Source organism: Struthio camelus, chromosome 3, assembly GCF_040807025.1.
Source record: "Struthio camelus isolate bStrCam1 chromosome 3, bStrCam1.hap1, whole genome shotgun sequence".
NCBI classification, from domain to species: domain Eukaryota; kingdom Metazoa; phylum Chordata; class Aves; order Struthioniformes; family Struthionidae; genus Struthio; species Struthio camelus.
Genome location: NC_090944.1, coordinates 131,150,977 through 131,170,855, shown reverse-complemented (window position 1 = coordinate 131,170,855; position 19,879 = coordinate 131,150,977). Strand labels below are relative to the sequence as shown.

At 40.5% G+C, this 19,879-nt stretch overlaps 2 protein-coding genes across 4 annotated transcripts in view; one reads left to right on the top strand and one right to left on the bottom strand.

Annotated features, from left to right (window-relative positions):
• The window catches only part of LOC104143455 (centriolin-like), an 87,387-nt gene extending 81,421 nt beyond the window's left edge, over positions 1-5,966 (top strand). Inside the window, exons 23-24 of one of the 2 annotated variants that reach the window (XM_068940328.1) lie at positions 1,099-1,228; positions 2,782-5,966. In XM_068940328.1, the coding sequence (XP_068796429.1) occupies positions 1,099-1,228; positions 2,782-2,914 (263 nt within the window). In that variant the 3' untranslated portion in view covers positions 2,915-5,966. Of the gene's footprint in view, positions 1-1,098 lie in introns of both variants that reach the window. The other variant, XM_068940329.1, reaches the window with a different exon arrangement.
• Positions 5,500-17,757, bottom strand: FAM161A (FAM161 centrosomal protein A). Of its 2 annotated transcripts, XM_068940326.1 has the most exons (7): positions 17,480-17,757; positions 15,836-16,080; positions 14,190-15,374; positions 13,618-13,785; positions 10,028-10,127; positions 8,076-8,230; positions 5,500-7,450 (listed from the first exon to the last, which is right to left on the bottom strand). In XM_068940326.1, the coding sequence occupies exons 1-7, from the start codon at positions 17,549-17,551 to the stop codon at positions 6,973-6,975; spliced, it is 2,403 nt and encodes an 800-aa protein (XP_068796427.1). In that variant the 5' UTR covers positions 17,552-17,757; the 3' UTR covers positions 5,500-6,972. The 2 variants fall into 2 exon arrangements, with proteins under 2 accessions (XP_068796427.1, XP_068796428.1); XM_068940327.1 differs by lacking the exon at positions 13,618-13,785.
• Positions 17,758-19,879: the final 2,122 nt, after the last annotated feature.

Here is a 19,879-nt window from a genome sequence, read left to right as displayed (position 1 = left end):
CCACAGCTAGATCTGAACCTATGGAGAGGTATGAATAGTGGGACAAAGTTCTGGAGTGTTTTGCCTCTGAGATCATATACATGTAAACATTTGGATTGAAACGTTAGTGATGTCACACTTGCCAGGTTCCTATTGTTGCCTATAAACATCTTTAATCCTGTGTCTCCCAAACTGGAATATTTTTTTTATACCATGATTTCATCTTTCAAATGTGCAAACTAATTAGTTTTTCCATTAAGAAGCTGGAGAAAGCATAGAAACTATGATTCTGTTGGAAGACCAGACTAAACTAGAGAATTGCAACTGGTGCTGTTATGATAATGACTTTGCTGAAGAAAATACTTAAGTTGTGTTATTAAAACGTGCATTGAGATGCGCTAACCCTAGTGTGTGGAATCTGTAGTGGATGGAAAGGCAAAGCAGCATACGTTTATTGTAGTACATGCTAAATTCACTGAGAGGAAGCCTGAATTTCTCTCTAGATCTTACATCTTAACATTTCAGTATGCCTTAAAGGCAGATGGGCCTTCTCTAGATTTCCAAACAAGAGAATGAGAAGCAAAGAGATACTGACATTTCATCTTTTATTCTCATCTAGAGTGAGAATGATTGGGTTCTTATTAAGAGTTTATGTCAAGAATTTGAAGCCACGAGTTCCAGAATTTAAAGACAGGCTCTTTTTCTCCTGGAGTAGCTCAGTAGGTTGATTGTTTAATTCTGGCATGAAAGAAAAATGGTTTTGCTGGTCTGGAGGGAATTCTGAAATAGTGAAAAATTTTGATTAATTATGAAACATTTCCCTTCCCACAGAAACGCTGTTTTTCTATTGGAACTTTAGGACAGAGTGCTAGACTATGCTTTACGGTTGCTTAACCACAAGCCCTGGGAAAGCATAATGAAGGGAAGGATGTGTATGGAGTCCCTTTAAACTTTTATAAGTTTTAGTTTTGCTAAACCAGAAAATCACATCAACTTGTTGCTAATTGTTTGCTTGTTCTCTGCTACTTAATCATTGCAAATACCTTTGGAATAAAAAGAATTAACTAATTAAACTGAGCTCAGACAATAATTAGGGAATGTCTCTATCTTTTTTTTTAGGCCTTCCTCGTTGCTTGACGAGCCAGGATGATGCTCTTGGCAATTCCGGTACCTTCAGAAATAGAGGTGTTATTGGGCTGAGCTCAGCAGAGCAGAGCTTAATCAGAATGAAAGAAACATATAAACTGCTGTAAGAACTGATTTTTGTTTGTTTGCTTTTACTTCCTGTTGCAAAGATTAGGTATCTTTTATCCATTCTATGAAATGTATAATGGCATGAAACAGGCAATAAAAAGTGTAACAAGTTCACAGAAGTCCTTCATGAGAACCATGTAGAGCTGTAAGTGTGGAGGGATGTGTTTGAAAACAGAGTAATGACTTGAATAGTTTGGTAACAAGGCGGTCCGTAACATCTCGTTATGCTGGCAACTGGAATTTCCTAGGTGTGTTGTGTTGTGGTTACCCAGTTATTGTTACTCAGCAGCCTGCTTTCTGTTAATTAACCTGCTTATTGTTAACCTGCCTATTGTTAGTAATCTACTTATTGTTAGTAAGTCCTACCTACTGGCAGCAGATTTTGAGCCGAGCAAATGCAAACATGCCTGGTTTTAGTCCTATTAACCTCAGTAGATCCACTAGGGTCTGTGGTACCATTTGTGTGCACAAAATTAAATGTGGTCTTGTTTACAGTCTTAATTATCTGAAAAGAACAATGTTTCTTGCTTCGGAGAGAGGCCATAAACATCTGTATTCCCTGTACTGTACATCTGCAGGCACTTAGGCACGTGGGTGACTTTCTCCTATGGCTACTCCTAGGATACAGTACTCTGGGACATACTGAGCACCATAACTGGCCACCACTGAACAAGTGAAGTCCTGCTTGTCCATCTCATCTCCTAACCTCACCCCCTTCTCTTGGCTGGGCTGTTTTAGTGACTTAAGTCAACTCAGTGAAAAGTCGGAAAAACATGGATGAAAAGGAAGGGCGGGAGAGTAGAGAGGGGTGACTCCCTGTGTGGGCACAGGCAAACTGTTGTATTTGCTCAGCTGTCCATGGAAGGATTTAGCTCTGTGAGTAAACATGATGTGCTTCCTCTGAAGCATGCAGAGACGTCCTGTAAGACTAACATTGGATTTGGGGCTTTATTTGCCTGTGTTTGTGCACACTTAACACAATGGAAGCCTCTTAATGCTGTTGTTCCATAATACGAAAGTAACATCTAAAACAGTACATCAGGTCCTACAGCTCTGTATCGGTGCAGAGTTTGCCTTACTCACGTGATCCCTGATTTCTCTGCTTTTTCATTCGTTTGACCGCTGGTCGGTCTTGGTGCGCAGCAGGGAGGGGAAGTTTTCTGATACTATTGTCTTAGTTCTGATCTGGCATTCCTCAAATAACCTGCAATTTGTATTGAAGAAGGAAACGATTTTCAGTTCTGCTTTTTTTGCTACCCAAAACCAAGCGGTTAGCAAAAGATTATACAACCAGAGATGGAAGACTTACATTTCAATGAAGGTTCATGACATTTCAGTTCAAACTCAGTTGGGCAAACTTTTTTGCTTCCTGTCATTCTGGAAGCCTAAGGAGTCTAAATGAGATGATAAAATCACTTCAAAAAAGTCATTTTTTTTCAAAATGTCAAATTCTTCTGTTGTTCCCTGTGTTAGGAGAAGCTGTAACCCTATGTTTAATTCAGGCGTTTAATTCAGAAAGGTGATGATGTCACAATTTTTTCTTCAAAGGAAAAGAGAACGTAACCTCCTGCTTGATGTTATGCTAATCGTGTACACAAGAAGATGGTTTCTAGAAGAAGCGGTGCCGTATATACGAAGAACACTTGAGAAATGCAGGGTAAATTTGGAAGACAGAAACTGAAAGATGGAAACACCCCCTGAAGAAGGGATGTTATCTGGCCAAACCACAAGACATTGTGTCCACAGTAGTATCTCTTCTTGTTCCCACAGCAGGGTTGGAGTCCAGCTGGGTCGGAGTCCAGCTGGGTCTTGTGCTTTTGGAGTCTGGTGTCCAAAGCTGGATGCTTTGTTTTTGGAACAAGTGTTCAGGCAGCACTTGTATATGAGCTTTTTCTTTTGTTACTAACGTGCCTATCTGAAAATGATGCCCACTAGGTTGCATTGCACGCAGAAAAAGGCATGATGTCTAGAACTGCTGATTTCTTACATTAACACATCCAAATTAAGTATGTATATATCTACCATTTGTTAATATTTTAACATTTTAGGATGACATTTGGTGTAAGCAGAATGGGCACACAGGGCACAGCCTCTGGCTCTAATTCAAAATAATTTTTATTTCTCTGGCTGTGGCCCTTGCACTGCTAGGGCTTTACTTGGCAGTGGTACTCCTTTTCCCATAGTTTGCTACTGCTGAAAACATAACCTTTCTGATGACTCTGGTCATTAGTAAATGCAGCTGGCTTATTGCAGTCCAGATCCTATGACCTCATGACAACTGTCGGCCTGGGACTCATCAGATAGTGGAGCCCTCCCATAGCAACTGCACTGCCTGTGAACACTAAACTTCCAAAATCTGCATCCTTTTCCTGCAAACAATGTATGCGTGCAAGCTAGTGCCTTGCAGTCAAGGGATAATGCTGACCCTTCAGACTGCCTGTAGCATCAACCTGCTCCAGCATGGCGGACATGCTGAAGTTACAGTTTTATCTTAGCCTGAATCTGTGGCAGATGTGAGAGCAGATGCACAGAAGTAGATTTAGAATAGAATTTTTAAGTAAGGCTGTTGCTCATGTTCAATAATATGAGAATCATTTAGAAACCCAAAACAGGATTTATGGTGTTTGAAAATTCACAAGTACCTTTCTTCCAACCCTGCTGGAAATATTTTGCCTGGCACATCCTTAGATCCCATTGTGTTTTTCATGATCACAGTTCGTGATCCAATTATCCTTTGTTCAACAAGTCATCTGGGTCTTTCTCCTTACAGTTTTAGATGATGAATTCCCATTTTTAAAAAATGTTATTCTTGCATAGTATTACACTTTGCAGGCTGTACTGTTAAATTATTATTTCAAAGTCATCTTTTTCTTCCCACATGGTGTATTTAATACTTTTTTGGATACGTCTCGTTTTCTTTGCAAATTTTTGGATCATGTTTCTACTTTTGTGCTTTGGCCATTAATTAACATATTGAAGTCAGAAGATTAAATAATCTGTGAGAAACTTGCCCATTAATCTCCCTCCTTCTAAATAGCTTCCCTGAAAGCGTAACTCATCATTCCTGTTCTAATGAGCTTCCCTTAAAATGCTTCTAACCAAACCATCTTTTGTGATTCAAATTACTTGTTTCTCCGTGTTAGTTGCATCCGGTAGGTTTCAGTTCTGACAGAAGAGTACTACATATTCTAGTCTCCTCTCCTGTGGTATTGCTCTGCATCTTGGTAATTTACCAAAGCCTTTCAAGTATATTTGGATTTTCATGTTGGGATTATTGCATTTTTTTTTTTCCTTCCTTAAATACAGTCACCTTCATTTCAGTGCCATCATCCTATTACCTTCTTGCTGCTTTGTCTATATTTTAAATCATCCTGCCGACCAAAAAGAAGGTCAAATAATTACTTTAGTTTTCAGGCCAGTCTACCCTTCATCTCATGGGAACATGGTGTCCACATGCTCTAACAATGGTGTTGAGTCTTCTTTGTTATATCACCTTTATCTATGTGTTCATTAATTCTGTCCCTTACTAAGGTAATACAGTAAAAACTCAGTGGTAAAGTCGATCTGAATTCTACATAAGTCCTCGACTCCTCACTCAAGACTCCTTTTTTTTTAAAAAAAAAAAAAAAAAAAGGTATCCTCGTATTTGCTGCCTTCTATTCTTCTAGTACAAAGGTGGTTTTTTTTTTTAGTAATGGTTATTACTCCCTACCTTTAAAGGTTCAGCAATTATATATTGTACTCTTTTAGAGCACCTGCTTGAGTGCTATCTGATCTTAATGCATTTGAAAACCCTTCAAATAATCTCTGTGAGAGAAAACAAAATCCAGAGCTCCTCTGCCTTCTTTCAAAAAAGCAGGTTCACTAAAGAGACAAATATCAATTATAGATGACTATGAATGCAATAACACACTGTCAGTACTCTCAACTTCTAAAGAGTTGTACAATCGCAAGCAAACTAAACATGAGGTTATATGGTGGGGTTATCTGGTATAACTAGAGATTGTAAATGGTGATTTTCAGTGTGGAGTAATGATTAATATTTTCCTGTATGATACATATACAAGGGATATTTTATTTAAATACAAAATTAAAAATTAAAACTAGTATTAATAATTCCACAGAATAACTAAAATATGATAAAAATAACTTCAAAAATAACTAAAAATATGATAAACTTCCAAGCATTGGTACACAATTCCTCAAAGTTAGGAGGAACATGAATAGTAACAGATTGAGTTGGTACTCTTGCATACAATGTGGAAGGAGATTTTAAAAAAAATCCTTTATTGTTATTCATTTCAGATGTCTTTGCAAACTTGCTAGTTTTAACATATACAGTGTTTTCTAGTATTCACTGAATGTGTTTTGAGTCCCTGCGCCATGTAATATTTTACCCTGTTCTCTACTAAGCTCAAAAGACTTGTTTGAAATCCTTAGCAGAGATCCCTTACTATGTAGATACCTTTTATTTTTTTCTCCTAATATTCGATATGACATGGTTAGAAGGAAAGGGGCAAGAATAGGGCCAAAAAAGCCTCCGTGTGCACTTTTGGTTGTGTAGTAGCTGCAGTTCTGAGTAGCAAGTATGTGAGGAAAAGTAAAAGTCTTCCTTTCCATGCTTTCCATATATATGCAAAAAACTACAGTTGCTGGTTGTTTTTTATCCTGATGTAATAATTTCCTCTTTTTATAGTATGTTTACTGTCTCAGTAAAGAAATTTGAAGATTAATGTCAGTATTTGTCATTACATTATAAAGAATTATTTTACACGATGGTGGGAAGAGCTCTTCAAAACGAAATGGGGTTAAAAAACAATTTTGGAGCGGCATATAACATATCTTTTTTTCTTAAGATAAGTCCTACTGACTTCTCCTACCTCACTCATTTCTAAGCATTAAAAAGTGCTTTGGAAGTTGAATTAAGGGATTCCTCTCGGAGTATTCTGGACATTTTATTTCTGTTCTATAGGGATAGCCCTTAGCAACTGAGATACTGATAATGTTTTAGCTAGACAAAATAGTCTAGTTGATCCAACAGCTTGCTTCTTGGAAAAGCAGCAATCCCTGTTCCTTTCTGGTGCTGGCACTCATCTGACCCATCACTTAGCGAATTTGTCTGATTTAAACAGGCAGAAGCCTGTTTAACCATGGATTGGAAGCGGAGGGAGGAAGTGAACAGATTAATTTGGTCATTTTTTCTGACTACACAAGAAGTTGTCCTCCTTGTGCCTGCTCTGCCAATAACGCTCAAGAGGTCTTACATGAGAAACTCCCCCTATCACTTTGCGGGCATAGTAGAAGATATTACAGGAACAGATCACACAGAAGTACTGAAATGTTTGAGATGTGGAGGCTAATTATTCCATCGACGTCTCATCTGGTTTTGCCAGCATACAGAAAGAGAGATGGACGTGTTAAAACCTACTAGTACCTACCACCTACTATCACAGCATGCAAGACATTTGCTGTTAATTTTATGAGCAGAGGTATATTAATGTCACAGCAGCCTAGAATAAAAAGTAAATGTAAAAGTAATCGAAGAAATTTCTTGATGGAAATGGAAAACTTGATCTTTCTTACTGGAAAATAGATGCAAGTTCTGTCCTGGAAAGTCTGTAGGTTAAGAGCTTTAAATGCGCAAAACTTTGTAGCAGAAACCCATGTTTTGCTTTAATCTATTTCACTGCCAGCAAGGAAATGTGCTTTTGAGCCCCAGCCTTCCTGTCTGCCTTCCTTTCAGCCACCTTCATCATCACTGGTTTTCTCTTCTGAATCATCATTTTCATACTCCTCATCGTCATATCTGAAGGCACCCTGAGCCTCAGGGTCAGACTGACCCTGTTCTTCTTGCTCACTGGCACGATCAGACTGAGAGCTGGCTCTTTCCCTGCACTCGTCCTCGTCCTCGTCCTCCTCGTCCTCGTAGCAGGAGCCAAGCAGCAAGTCCGTCTTTGCTCCCTCCTCTTCCTCCTCCTCCTCCTCTTCATGGCACTGGTTGGAGTCGGGGCTGGCACCAGCCTCCCCTGCGTGGCAAAGCTGATGAGCATGAAGGCTGGCTCTTGCCTCCTCCTCCTCACTGGAGTGGTCATTCTGGGTGGAGGCTCTGACCCCTTTTCTCTTCTGCTCCTCCTCCTTGCAAGACTGCTCAGATCCGGGACTGCTGTCTGCTGCTTCCTCAAAGGATTTCCTTTCTTTGACTTCATCTTTGCTGAGTCTGAAAAGATAATTTGTATGTGGGATTTTTTTTTTCAAGTAAGATTTTTTTTCCAGTAGGTTTTAAAGGAATACTACTTTCATGTAATCTAGGACAAATCCTAGTAGACTAGGCTGGGGTAAAACTGGGGGAGAAAAAGGGAAAGGGGGACACTAGAGTATTCTTTTATGCTAGAAAATAATTCTAACAGCATTGCCCATACATTTTGATTTTTTTCCATTTCTATTTCCTTCTATATCATAATGTCAAAAAATTGAAAGATATTTTCAAAAAAGGCATATTTTAGAAATTCAATAAAGGTAATGCAGAATGAAATGAGACTTACTAGCAAACTGCCAGAATTTTTGGTAAAACAAACAAATCAAAACTTTTTTTCTTCTTCATTTTTCTTTGAAGTGCATTACATTATATATCCAATGCTCTCCTCTGTTTTATCAAATAATATTTAATTCAGGAAAAATAAAAAATATAGTAATGCTAACATTAGTAATGCTAACTACGTATAGTCAGATAGCTATCTGGGAAATAATACAGATTTCCTCAAAAACCATTAAAAATAACTTTCTAATTATTAGGTATGCAATGGCAAAAAAAAAAAAAAAAAAAAGCCTTAGGGAATGTCTACCTTTCTTTAGCATTAGTGGAGGTTTTAAAATCTTCAGCGCTGGAGCGTTCTAGCAAGGTAGTTGTTTGCCCTTTCCTTGAAACAAAGTCTGTGCATATCCCAAGTTCTCTCAGTGTGTTAGAATAATGCTTCTCTGCAGCTATTCTTGCATTTTTCTGTAGGAAAAAAAGAATGGTTAACTGTTACCTAAATGCATTAAATGCCTGATTTTTGATACTTTTGTTTATTATATTAATGCTCTGTTTAATTAATTGCATTAACAAGTTGAGTGATTATTCAGGTTGAGTGATTGCAGGTAAGAATGGCAAAACAATACTCAAAAATTTTATACTGAATTTTCCTTCTTCTCTGTACTAGCTTACGTCCATTTTGCTTCCTGCCCCTACTGGCTAACAAAGAGCGATAGTCTTTACATTGCTATTAAGGGAGGAGGGGAAAGATGCAGATACATAAGAAACCAGATGCAGTCTTCCTGGGGCTCTCCCTTAACCTCTCTTCCTTCTTATCTCTGTCTGCCCTAACAGCGATATTGATCCACTCCTTTACATGACTATTGGAGAAATTACGCAATCTGCATCTAAAATGGAGGGTGCAAATTCTGTTCCTGCAAGTAAGATCTGAGTGAGGAGGACTTGTCCTCCAAGCTACATATCCTGCTCCCCTAAGCAGAGGCAGACCAGGAAACGCAAACTGACAGAAGAGACCAGAGAACCACATCTACAACTTGCTACTTCTCTCTAGTTTTGGCCTCCAATCAGTGACTACGCTATCAGCACAGTTGTACTGAAACAGAGAGGGGGGAAAAAGGAGAGTGTGTGTGCGCGTGTGTGTGAGTATGCATATGTATATATACATACATATACAAAGAGAATAGTGTATATATATGAACATAAACCTTTACAATAGGCACAAAGAATGCTCGAGTTCACCCATAACCTCTCTCCCAACTTGCACCTCTCATGTTTTTGCTGTAAATTTTTGTTGCATTTAGAGCTACTCGCGTGATAACTGAATTAGGCACAATGGGGTTTTCCCTTCAAGACAAAAGCATACAAAGAAAATTCTTTTTTTTGGTGTGCCAGCACTTGCAATGTTGGCCTGGCCTGTTAAAAGACTATAAATGATCAGCATGACTTTTCTGAACATCACTCTCGACAGTATTATTTATATGCTACAGGGCAAATCATTAATTAGCGTTCAGTTCCATTTGGGCTACAGAGACTTGTGCATGGTACTTTCCAGAACAACAAGTCTTTATGCTATTTAGGTACATTTTATTTGTAGGGTGAGGTATGAATTAGGAAAACACTATCGTTTAAGTAAGTGAAAAAAAGGTGCCAATAAAAGTAGTTCTAATTTCAGTAGATTTGTATTCTAATTTCAGTAGATTTGTATTTGTAGCTTTCACGCAAGCACAAAAAAAAAAATCTAAATTGGTACTCTTGGCCAGCTCTTACTCTGAGATTTTTTTATAAGAGTGCACTTATTTAGCAAAAAGATATGACAAATGATGTTCAAGTCTGTTTTATAAAAGTTGCTTACAACAAGAGAGAGCTATTGGAAAAATTAACAGACTTGGGTCCAATGGGGAAGATGACAAGATACAATGCCTTGCAACTCGGATTTAAAAACAAAGCAAAATTTATATTACAGCATTGACTATTAAAATACACTCAGTATTAAAAGAAAAGGAAAACAAAACTGCATCATAAGTAGAATAGTTGTTTTTTGGAGGAACAAAAGTCATGTTTACAAGAGCCATCTCAGTCCTCTGTGCAAGCAAGCCATGAATGCTTGGCCACAAATAACAGTAGCATTTATAGGGAGACAGGGCAACAGAGATTAAAATGCTCTCAAAAATGTTTTTCAAATATCTTCTAAAAATGTTTGGCTAGTACTACCCGTCTTAGGCATCATTTGAAGATTAAAATTAAGACGTAATACAAGACAACCTGAGTGGCTCTTTCCAAAAGCAATGGCCTTTGGTTTACTCGTTCTTCCATTTCTTGCAATTCTTGCAAATACTCTTGCATTCTCTGCTTCTCATAATTCCTAAGAGAAATACAGTGCATTACACTGATTATTACTTTATAATACAAGACATAATTTCCTACAACAGCTGAAAGTTTAATTGCTTGTGACAAACTAAATATTGTCCTACATAAAAATACATAAAGGATAAATTATTTTATGTTCGTTACAGAGTCTGAGATAAACTGTCTCATTTTCACAGCAATTGCTTGCCTAGAAGTACTGAACAAAACTCTCTCTGAACTATTCACTTTGCATCAGCAGAGAAAGGTCCTTGCTAATGAGGTTAAATAAGAGTCTTTCTCGGTTTGGATTTGTAATTGATACTGAGTTTTTCCTTACTTCACACTTGGACAGAAATTCCAGTCATTCTAAGCAAAACTGAAGTTCGAAAGGACTGCTAAAATTAATATCGTAAAGCAAAAAACGGTTCTTTAAGGTTGCACTTAAGGAGAAGAATCTGTTGCTCCTTGAACAGTTTAACCTGTTAGAGAGGTGGCCACATTCTGGATGATAGTACACGTTTTTTCCCCCCTATTTTTTGGCTCTTTAGGGATCAAATCAATATAGTGGGATGACTATACTGTTGATTCATCAACTTAAATCATACCTTAGCTCATAGCAAGCACTAGATAACCCAGGTAGCATGGGTTGTCGTCCTCCTGGGTGTGTGACAAGGACCCTGACTAGATAGCCTTCATTCAGACCCATTAAGGCTTTTGTCTTTACCATAGTACTGTAAAATTTTGAGCTACTTGCAATTCATTGCCTCTGTTGTCGGCCAGCTCATCTGATCGGGCTCCATGGAAACGCGTGGAGCCAGCTCAGGTTGCACCTAAGCAAATAAATCTGGAAGCTGGAGTGCTGGGAAATGAAGGAGAGGCCACATCAAGTGCTGCTGCGTGAAGCAGCACAGGACTCGCTGGCTAATTAGCTCAAGTGTTGCTTGAAAGTGGCTGTCCTGCTGGGCAGGCTCTAGAAGTAACTCAGCTGTGTTTACGCGGGTCTGCACCACAGTTAATAAATCTTAATGGTTCAAAGTTGCCTCTGCGCTGGTCAGCTCTAGCATTACTAAGTCAAAGGTATTTAAGGGTAAGTAGAAGTGTGTGGGGTTAAGTAGGGGACATTATACACCTCTGTCTCCTCCCACCTCTTTCACCTACCGTTTTCTGACTTTGCAATATTTGCAGAAATTGCAGTGCTTTGAGGCAGTTTTTCGCCATTTTGAAGGTGTGAACTTCATGGTGGCTATTTGCTCACTCTCAGAAGGCTTTCTACAAACCCAATTATCTGTTCAAAGAGCACTTATATTAATATACCTTATTACCCTGCCTATGCTGAAATAAGCGTTATCAAGCTACGCACTCATACCAGCCTTAATGCACCAGCATTAGGGAAGTAGTCTTGCTTTGAGGTAGCATAATTACCTGTGTAGGCAGTAATCAAGCACGAGTGTTTTACAATACTCATAGAAGTGGATTAAGCTAAATACCGTAAGGTTAAGTTTGCTACTGCATGAACTCAAATCAAACCTGCAAGCACACCCATTGTCTCTCTTAAATCTCCACCTTGCTACTGTAACTCAAATTCGTTTCTGCATCTGTCCTAGTCAGTAGATCATCCGCCCAAGGAGACCCTGTCCAGCCAGAAGCTCTTCCACTTACATTATAAAGCTCTTGCTGTTAACAGGACCTGCTGGCCATGTTGCAAAACCAATTGTGCTTGAGCGCTGGCTCAGGCAAAATAGTTACAAATGACGGCTCTGCTTGTCGGGCACCTCTGCCATTGCTGGTCTGCTCTCTAGGAGCCTGCATAAGCCCTGCATCTCCTAAGACTATTGCTGCTTCTTCCTTGTGCTTTGGCTTCAGCTGCCTCTAGGGGAGGTAGCAGGTATCCTAGTGCCCTCAAGGTACCCTGGCTAATCATGGGACTACCACCACGGCCAAGGAAAACGCTTGTTGCAATGCTTGTTCTAGCACCCTCACTTACACTGCTTGGCCGCTACGCTTCATGCTTTTAGTGTGTGAGACTGCGTGTGCTTCATTTTTTTATTTCTGGTCACAGTGGAGCAACACTGCTGGTGAATAACCATTATGAGGTTTGGTGGTGAAACAGTATGTAGTATTGTCTGGCAGAAGGTGCTGCAATATTTCAGCAAATTTGCTTATTATTTCAGCCAGAGTGTAAAAAAGTGTATTAGGAAAATGGTGGGTTTACACCTATTTTAACTATATTTACATTTAACTATTCCCATTTTAACTGCAAAGACAGAAGAGATCCATATAAAGCAAAAAAGAATGAGAAACCTTAGTGTTATCTTTAAACTTGCAGCCATAAAGACAGCCCTAGCCTCCAGCCTCTTTTTAGAAGGAAAGATCTCTATCCCCTCTACCCTAGACAGTATTCTAAGCACCTTCCTTAAAATGTAGTATGTTAACTTAAAAGTTGCCAGTCTAAGCTATGAATCTTATAATTAGGCATATCTCCTAATCAGTCGCCTTATACTGAGAAGGCATCCCTGGTATTGTTTTGCCCTGTTACTGGCATACCTGGTGCGCGCACTGTCATTCCTACCGCTCTGCCCAAGAGCCCTGCCCATGCCAGGAACAACAGAGGCAGAACTGTTGGTGCCCCTCACCTCCTCTATGAAACCATACCTTAGACAGAAGACAGTACTGCAGTGCAACCACACCCAAACAGTTTAAAACCCTCACTAAAGATTCATTCAGACAGGACTGTTTTTTTCCCGGATGAGTAAGAATGGGAAGCAGAAGTCCTAAGTCAGACATATACACAAGGTCAAGCAGCAGATCTGGACTTGGCTCCAGCTTCCTCAGACCTTGATCTATCTATTGATTGCTAGCCTACAGCACATTTTAAGAAGGCCCTGATGTTTTTTTCCTACGTACTGCTCTTCTCAAATCAGTTAAAAACATATGTTTTTATCTCTACGAAAGGTAACTTTGGATCCCATCCCTCTTGAGCACCAGCAGCATCCTGGTGTCACAGGCACCAGCTGTTCATATACATACTAAAGTTGTAATAACGTTACCGCTCTACTTTCTCCTCTTAAGTAGAAAACCATCAGGACAAAGAAGTGAAGAGTTCACTACATTAGAAATAGATGGATAGGACCAAAGTTGTACCACCATCTAACCATCTAGTAGTGCAAAGATGTTAGGTAATTAGGCTATCCTTTCTCCTTTTGATTTTTGTAAACTGATTTTCCTCTTTAGTTGATATGTCAATTTTGAAAACAGGGGAGTCTCTTCTTAGCTGACTTATAATTATATGGCAGATTAAAATCACTACAATGGGCAACAGTTTCCCAGTGGAAATACTAAATTTAGCCACACTTTTTCTTTTTTTTTTTTTTACTAGCTGCTTGTACAGTGCATAATTTATCAAATGTGTAATTATGTAAACTTGGACTATGCTATATTTTGCATTGTATGTTTAACATACAACTTACAGGGAGAGGTTCAGGATTTGGGGGAATGCAACAAAATACCTGAATGTTTTTAATTTGGATTTAGACATCTGAGCTAGGCTCTGATGTGGGTCATTGGCCTCAGCCCGGGTTGTTATAATGTTCTGCAGTTTTCTCGCTCTTTGTTTCTGCCTCGTTCTGTTCCTTTTTTGTTCTTCTTCCAATTTTCTCTTTTCCTCAAGTGAATTCCTGGGTGGAAAAATAAACTAAGGCTGAACTCATTTTACATCAAGAGCAAGACTTCAAAGGAAGTTTTGGCAAAGAAAAATCAAAAGAGAGAAGCAGAGTGAAAACACAGTTGGGATAAAAAGACAGAGGATACAAGCCATTTTAAAAGATGCAGGCATATACTGGGAAACAGCAGTCATCTGTCCATTTCCTATGGACGTGTTGAGAAAAATGCATTACTGCTTCTTTAGAAGTCATAAATGCTAGTTAAGTCCTTTATTAAATTATTAAGTCCTATAAAATAATTACGTCCTTATATTAGGTCCTCTATTTCTGCACAGAAGAATTAATTACTTATGTAGAAGTACAACAAAAATGTCTACTCTAAGTATTTACAAAATGCAGTACGTCACTGAAGTGGTCACCTTATGGCTTGTAGCCGTCTTTTTGTGGACTCCGTGATTTTTGGTGATTTAGATTCTCCAGATCCTGAGAGAAGTGAATTTGCACTTGAATGTCTCATTTGAGGTTTACGTCTTGGAGAGGCATATGGCCAGCGTGTTTCTTTCAACTTTTCTTCATCTTCTTGAATGTCCTTCAGAATCTTCCCTTTGTTTGAGGGAATATACGGAGTACGAAGATCAAAAGGTTCACAGACTGTAACGTGTTTCACTTGCTTTTGTTGCAGGAGCTGTTTCTGAAATTTTTGGTGTAGTATTTCAAAATTTGGAACGTTTGATTTGATCTTGGGTTTATGTTTTATTTCCTTTGGTTCAATGCACTTGTGTTTCTTCTTTTTATTCATGTCTTTAACAGCCAGTCTGTTGCTGGGTAGAGACGAATTACGTAGCAACTCCTCAGCTCGCATTTTGATCCTTATTTCTCTGTAGAGCTCTTCCTCCTTTAACTTGTCATTAACAGCTGGACTGTAAACGCACTTCGGAACTGGTTTTGCTTTGAACGGTTTTGTTTTCTTTTCGGGTGCAGAAAGGTCTTTTAATTGCATTTTCCTAATTTCATTCCTTTGCTTTTCTCTTTCGATGAATTTAAATGGCTTCTGAGAAGCCAAAAGCATAAGTTTGCTTCTCTCTTTCACACATTTCCTGCGTTCTTCGTTCTGTTCCGCGATTTCATGGTAGAGCGGAAGGAAGACGGATGCTGGCACTGGGTTGGCTCGGAACTTTTTCTGACACTCTGCCTCTTCCTCTAGTTGCTTCTTCAGTAAGTTATTTTCCATTTCAAGCTGTGACTTTGATTTGACATTCTGTTCTTTTTTCCTGGCTTCCCTAATAGTCATCTGGAAAGGCTTGGGCACAGTAACTTTTGGGGACCATGCCTTCTGCTTCTTCCTCATCATTCTGAATGCTGGTGAGCTTGGTAAGCTGTGTTTGGTGCGGGGGACATAGTCTTCCACAGAGAACCCGTCCCACATTTTTTCAATCTGCTGCTTAGCAAACGCTGATGATCCAGTTTCACTACCATTTTCTTCAAACACTAATTCACTTTCAGACCCATCAGATATACTTGAACCTAAAGGATCAGTTAAGTCAGACTCAGAAAAGGATCTGTGCAAATTTAGAGGCTGATATGAGCTCTTCTCCCAAGTTGACCTGTAAAAAAAATTGTTTTGAGTCGAGTCCAGCCAATATTGACACAAAGCCAGTGATTTCCACTTTCAGTGTCACGAAGATAAAATGGATAGAGTTGCTGGGGAAGAGGAGAGAGGCAAGGCAAAGGAAAAGAGAAGAACATGGGGCATTCACTCCAAATCATAGTTGTAAAGTAATTTAGATTAGGAATAAATCAGCATTTCTAAAGGAAAGGCACCATGCTTTACTAAACATGCTGCCCAGTCGCAGCTTCACACACACCCCTGTAAATCTCATAGTTCATTAGCAAGGTGAGTAAGCATTTTTAAATATTAAAGCTAGCTTTTTATGATTATCTACTTATCGGAAATGGTAACTTTCCAGCTTCAGAAAAAAATTGCCATACTTACTGATGTCTGCAAAGCACTTTAGAACCTTCAGACAGAAGGCACCACCAAACTGAAGATTATTATTAAACTTACCTATAACATATATTAGGAGCAGCATCTTTTTTGTCCAAAGATTGTGCTCCTTTTAGGTGTAGTTTATTCCGATACATACTTTCTAATTTCGCCATGGTCTCCAGGTGGGCGTTCTTCAGTTCTTCTAGCTTCAAGTAATATTCTTGATTTGAATTGCACATTTTGGAAAAGTCCATCCACTTGTCACAGTTCCCATTTACAGAGGTCTGCTCTTTGTCAGTATTTGAATCCAAATCAAAACCATCCTGGAAGAGATTTTTGTCAAGTTTTGTGAGTGTTAGAAGAAAGGGGACCGAGGTTCATAATATCACTTTATCTGATTAAGTCCAATGAATGGTACAGTAACATCAGAGATACATATGTACAGATTTGAATGCAACATTATATGGAATAGCCTTATTGTATAATAATTTATATACTAAGGGTTCTATCTAAAGCATGTTAAATTCTTAACAGTCTATCCCTGTAATCAGGATATTATATCAGGAAATAAGATCAAAAGGAGTTATTAAAAGTATAACTTGTTTAGCACTGTAATTTTTCCTTGGTGAATTTTTTCCCATGGTGAAACATGCAGCTTAAAAAACCCACATTTTTTAAACAAACTTCTCTGCCTCTCATTTTCATAAGTATTCTCATAATAAGTCATGTGGTATCTTTTGCATAAATGTTTCTATTATTATTTCACAGTGAATTGTGGAAATGGGAAGTATTTTGCATAACTTTCACTTTAAATAGTGTTTCCGCCAGCTTGCACTTTGGGGCAGGTAAGCACGTTCTTTAAACATAAAGCTTGAACAAGTCAGAGAAGTAAGTATTATTAAAAAAGGCTTCTTTTAAGTCATTTTTTGGGCACTATGTTTTAAGAAGTTACAGGGTTAATTTCTTCATCTAAACAATTAGGATAATACTGTTCCACACAGGTATTTTAATAGGCTTTTACATGCCAACCAAAAAAGCCTTGTTTATGTTTTGTCATGTTTTCGGTCCAAAAATCTCAAACTTGTTTTCTCCGTAACGCAGCGATCAAACATAAAGCGAATGCCATGATCAAATAAATGAATTTAAAAAGCTGTTAAAGCATGCCCGATGAAAGGCACCAGCTGAATCTTCCTGAAGCTGTTTCTTTTGACACTGTGTATGCCTCTCTCATTTCAGTTCTTCATCCACGGAAAGACCCCGTCTTTTCCCTCAAGGCAGGCACCCCGCTTCTTCAATCCGCTCTTGGATCCCTTCGGCCCGACGAGCTCATTAAGAGCTCTGCGCCGGCCCCGGCAGCGCAGCACGGCCATCTGTTCCGCGTGCTAAATCAGGCAGATCTCGTCCCCTGCGTCTGCTCTTCCGCCACGTCACTGGTAAGGTCTTCAAAAACGGGAGCTTCCCAGGCTATTTTTACCCCGAGAGCAGCAGCAGCAACGTCGCAGCCAGGCCCCGGGGCGGCGGCGCTCCCCGCTGCCGGCGCAGCTCGGGCTCCGCAGCGGCTCCCACAGCTCGGCCGCCGCCTCCTTCGGCAGCCCCTGCCCGCCGCCCGCTTACAGAGAAAACCCGTCCCACCCGCCTGCCCCCCCCCGCAACAGCAGCCTTGCTGCTGCCCAGCGCCGCCGCCGCCCGCGGCCTCCCGCTCCCGGCGCGGCCCCGCGGTACCTGCTGGGGGGCGGCGGGGGCCCGCGGGCGCGGGGGGCGGAGGCCGGAGGCGGCCCGGGGCGCCGCCGCCATGGCGCCGGCGGCCGGCCGGTTGCGTGCGGGGGGAGAGCGCGGTGGCTCTGAACGCAGACTGCTGCTCTCCGCCCGCCAGCGCCGTTTCTGGCTCTTGACGGGGAGCCGGCAGCGGAGGCTGCTGGGGCCCGGCGGGCTCCTGCCTGTTGGGCGGGAGCCGCGGCGAGGGGATGGGGAGGGGGGGCCCGCCGCCCCGCCGCGGCACGGCCGGCTCCTGCCGCCCTCGCTGCGTCTGCGCCTTCGGCGCTGCAGGGCGGGGTCGGGCCGCGGCCGCCGAGCCGCTCGGCCTGCGCGGCGCCGTGGCCGAGGGCGCCGCCCCGCGCACCGGCCCGGCGGCGGCGGCTCCCCCGCGCCGCTGGGCTGCCGGTGCCGCCTTCCAGCTGCGAAACGGGCATGACCGCGAGCCGTCACGTGCTAGCGAAGAGACACATCAAATACTGCATTGAAATTCGTGTCTGTTCAGTCTGAGGGCAAAAAAAAAAAAAAAAAAAAAACCCACCCAAACCCACCATTCCTACTATACAGACTCATCTCCTAGATAACTTTTTGCAGGATTTTTGCTGGAACGCTGCATTCTCTTTCCCAAACCCAGTCTCCCCCCTGCCCCCAGCTCGAATTATTAAGCACTCTGCTACTTTAAGAGCAGTTCCTACTTGAAATGAGCAAATAGTTGCAGAATAAGGGTAAACTGGGATCATCAGGAATACTCTTCCACTTCCATTAATGATGGCTGGACCTATTTATTTTAGTGAAATTACAAGTACTTTTTAATGCAAAGAAACAGATGAAATGATCACATTGTACAGGCTAGCTGTTAAATCTTGTCAAGAATTGGAAATCTGTGAGGATTGGGAAGGAAAGCTCTAATCAAGAATTAATACCTGAACTGGATAGATCAGTTTAAAAGACTGGCCTCATTGCTGGGAGTAATCCTGTGAGGTAAGGCATAATTCATATTTTTAATTAGCCAATAAATCATGCATACAGAGCTTAAAGCCTAAATCAGTTAATTTGTCTTCTTTTTAAAATATCTGAATTATTCTGAATGATATACATAGCCATAAAAGTGATGATTTCAACTAAACCTGGTCAACACATTCAGTAACAGAAACTTCCTCAAAAGCCACACATCTGATTTTGATAGCAAATAAAAATGCAATAAATTTTGGGAAGAGAAATAATCTCGTTTAAATATAAAGAAGAATCTGATCATCTCAATATAGCAACGAAGAGGATTACAGCATTAATTCAGACTTTCATCCTAAGAGTTAGAAGCAAGTTGAAATATTTTTACCCTAAGCCATAAAATGTAGTTAACATTCACTCTAAACTGAATGAATCCTGATGTAGCCAGGATTCTCCTGTTAGCCAAGGTAAAACCACTGCAGTGCAGGTCACAACCCTGCTAACAGCTCAGCCCCATGAAGTGACCCTACTCATCCTGTGTACGCAGTGCTAGCTAACGCACTGTCCAAGATGCGGCAAGACCACGAAGCTGCCTTTTCGAACAAGAGTACGTATTTCCTCCAGGTATTAATAGAATTTAGGATGTATTTGATGAATTGCTTCTTAAAATAGGGCAATTTATCATTTGACTTCCCAGCCTGTTTTGGGAAAATCAACTAACTGTTGCAGTGATCTCACACAATCTTACCATTTACTTTCACAGCTATTAACCCTTTTCTTAGAAAGAGTATAATCAGCCTTGCTGCTGGCTGTCAACCTCACTAACATTCAGGGTATGTGTGTGTGCGTGCGTGCGTGCGTGCGTGCGTGTGAGAGAGAGAAGTACCCAAGATGTTCAACAAGGCCTCAGTCCTGGGCTTTTCCCAGATAGACCTGTCAACTTGAACAGGATGATGGAAGTGACCAAAAGAACAGGAAGAGCTAAATCTTGCAGCTGTTTCAGAGAGATTCTTCAGTTCACCGAAACTGGTTTTAAATAAAACCCTATTAATAGAGTAGTAATATCAGTTATTATCCCTGCTTTTTTAAACTAGATTTAGCTTTGAGATTTACAATTCATTGTTTCTACACTTGCTACCTCCTCCAGCATTTTATAGAGCTACATGGAATTCAGAAATCATGCACGTACCATGCTTATTTAAGTCTTCAGTGCCACTGTTGCCCCCATGAGTTGTGCAAGACGACTTTCAGTCCTTCTCTAAGTACTAGCTATGAGTGTTAAGAGCCCGACAATTTTTGTCCAACAACAGATAGCCAATATTCAGAGAGGACCTGGCTAGGATTTTACCTCCTTCAATCATGCAGCCAAGTGCTAAGGAGACCATTTTGTTGTTGCTGTGGTCAATCTATGAGCAAGGCAGG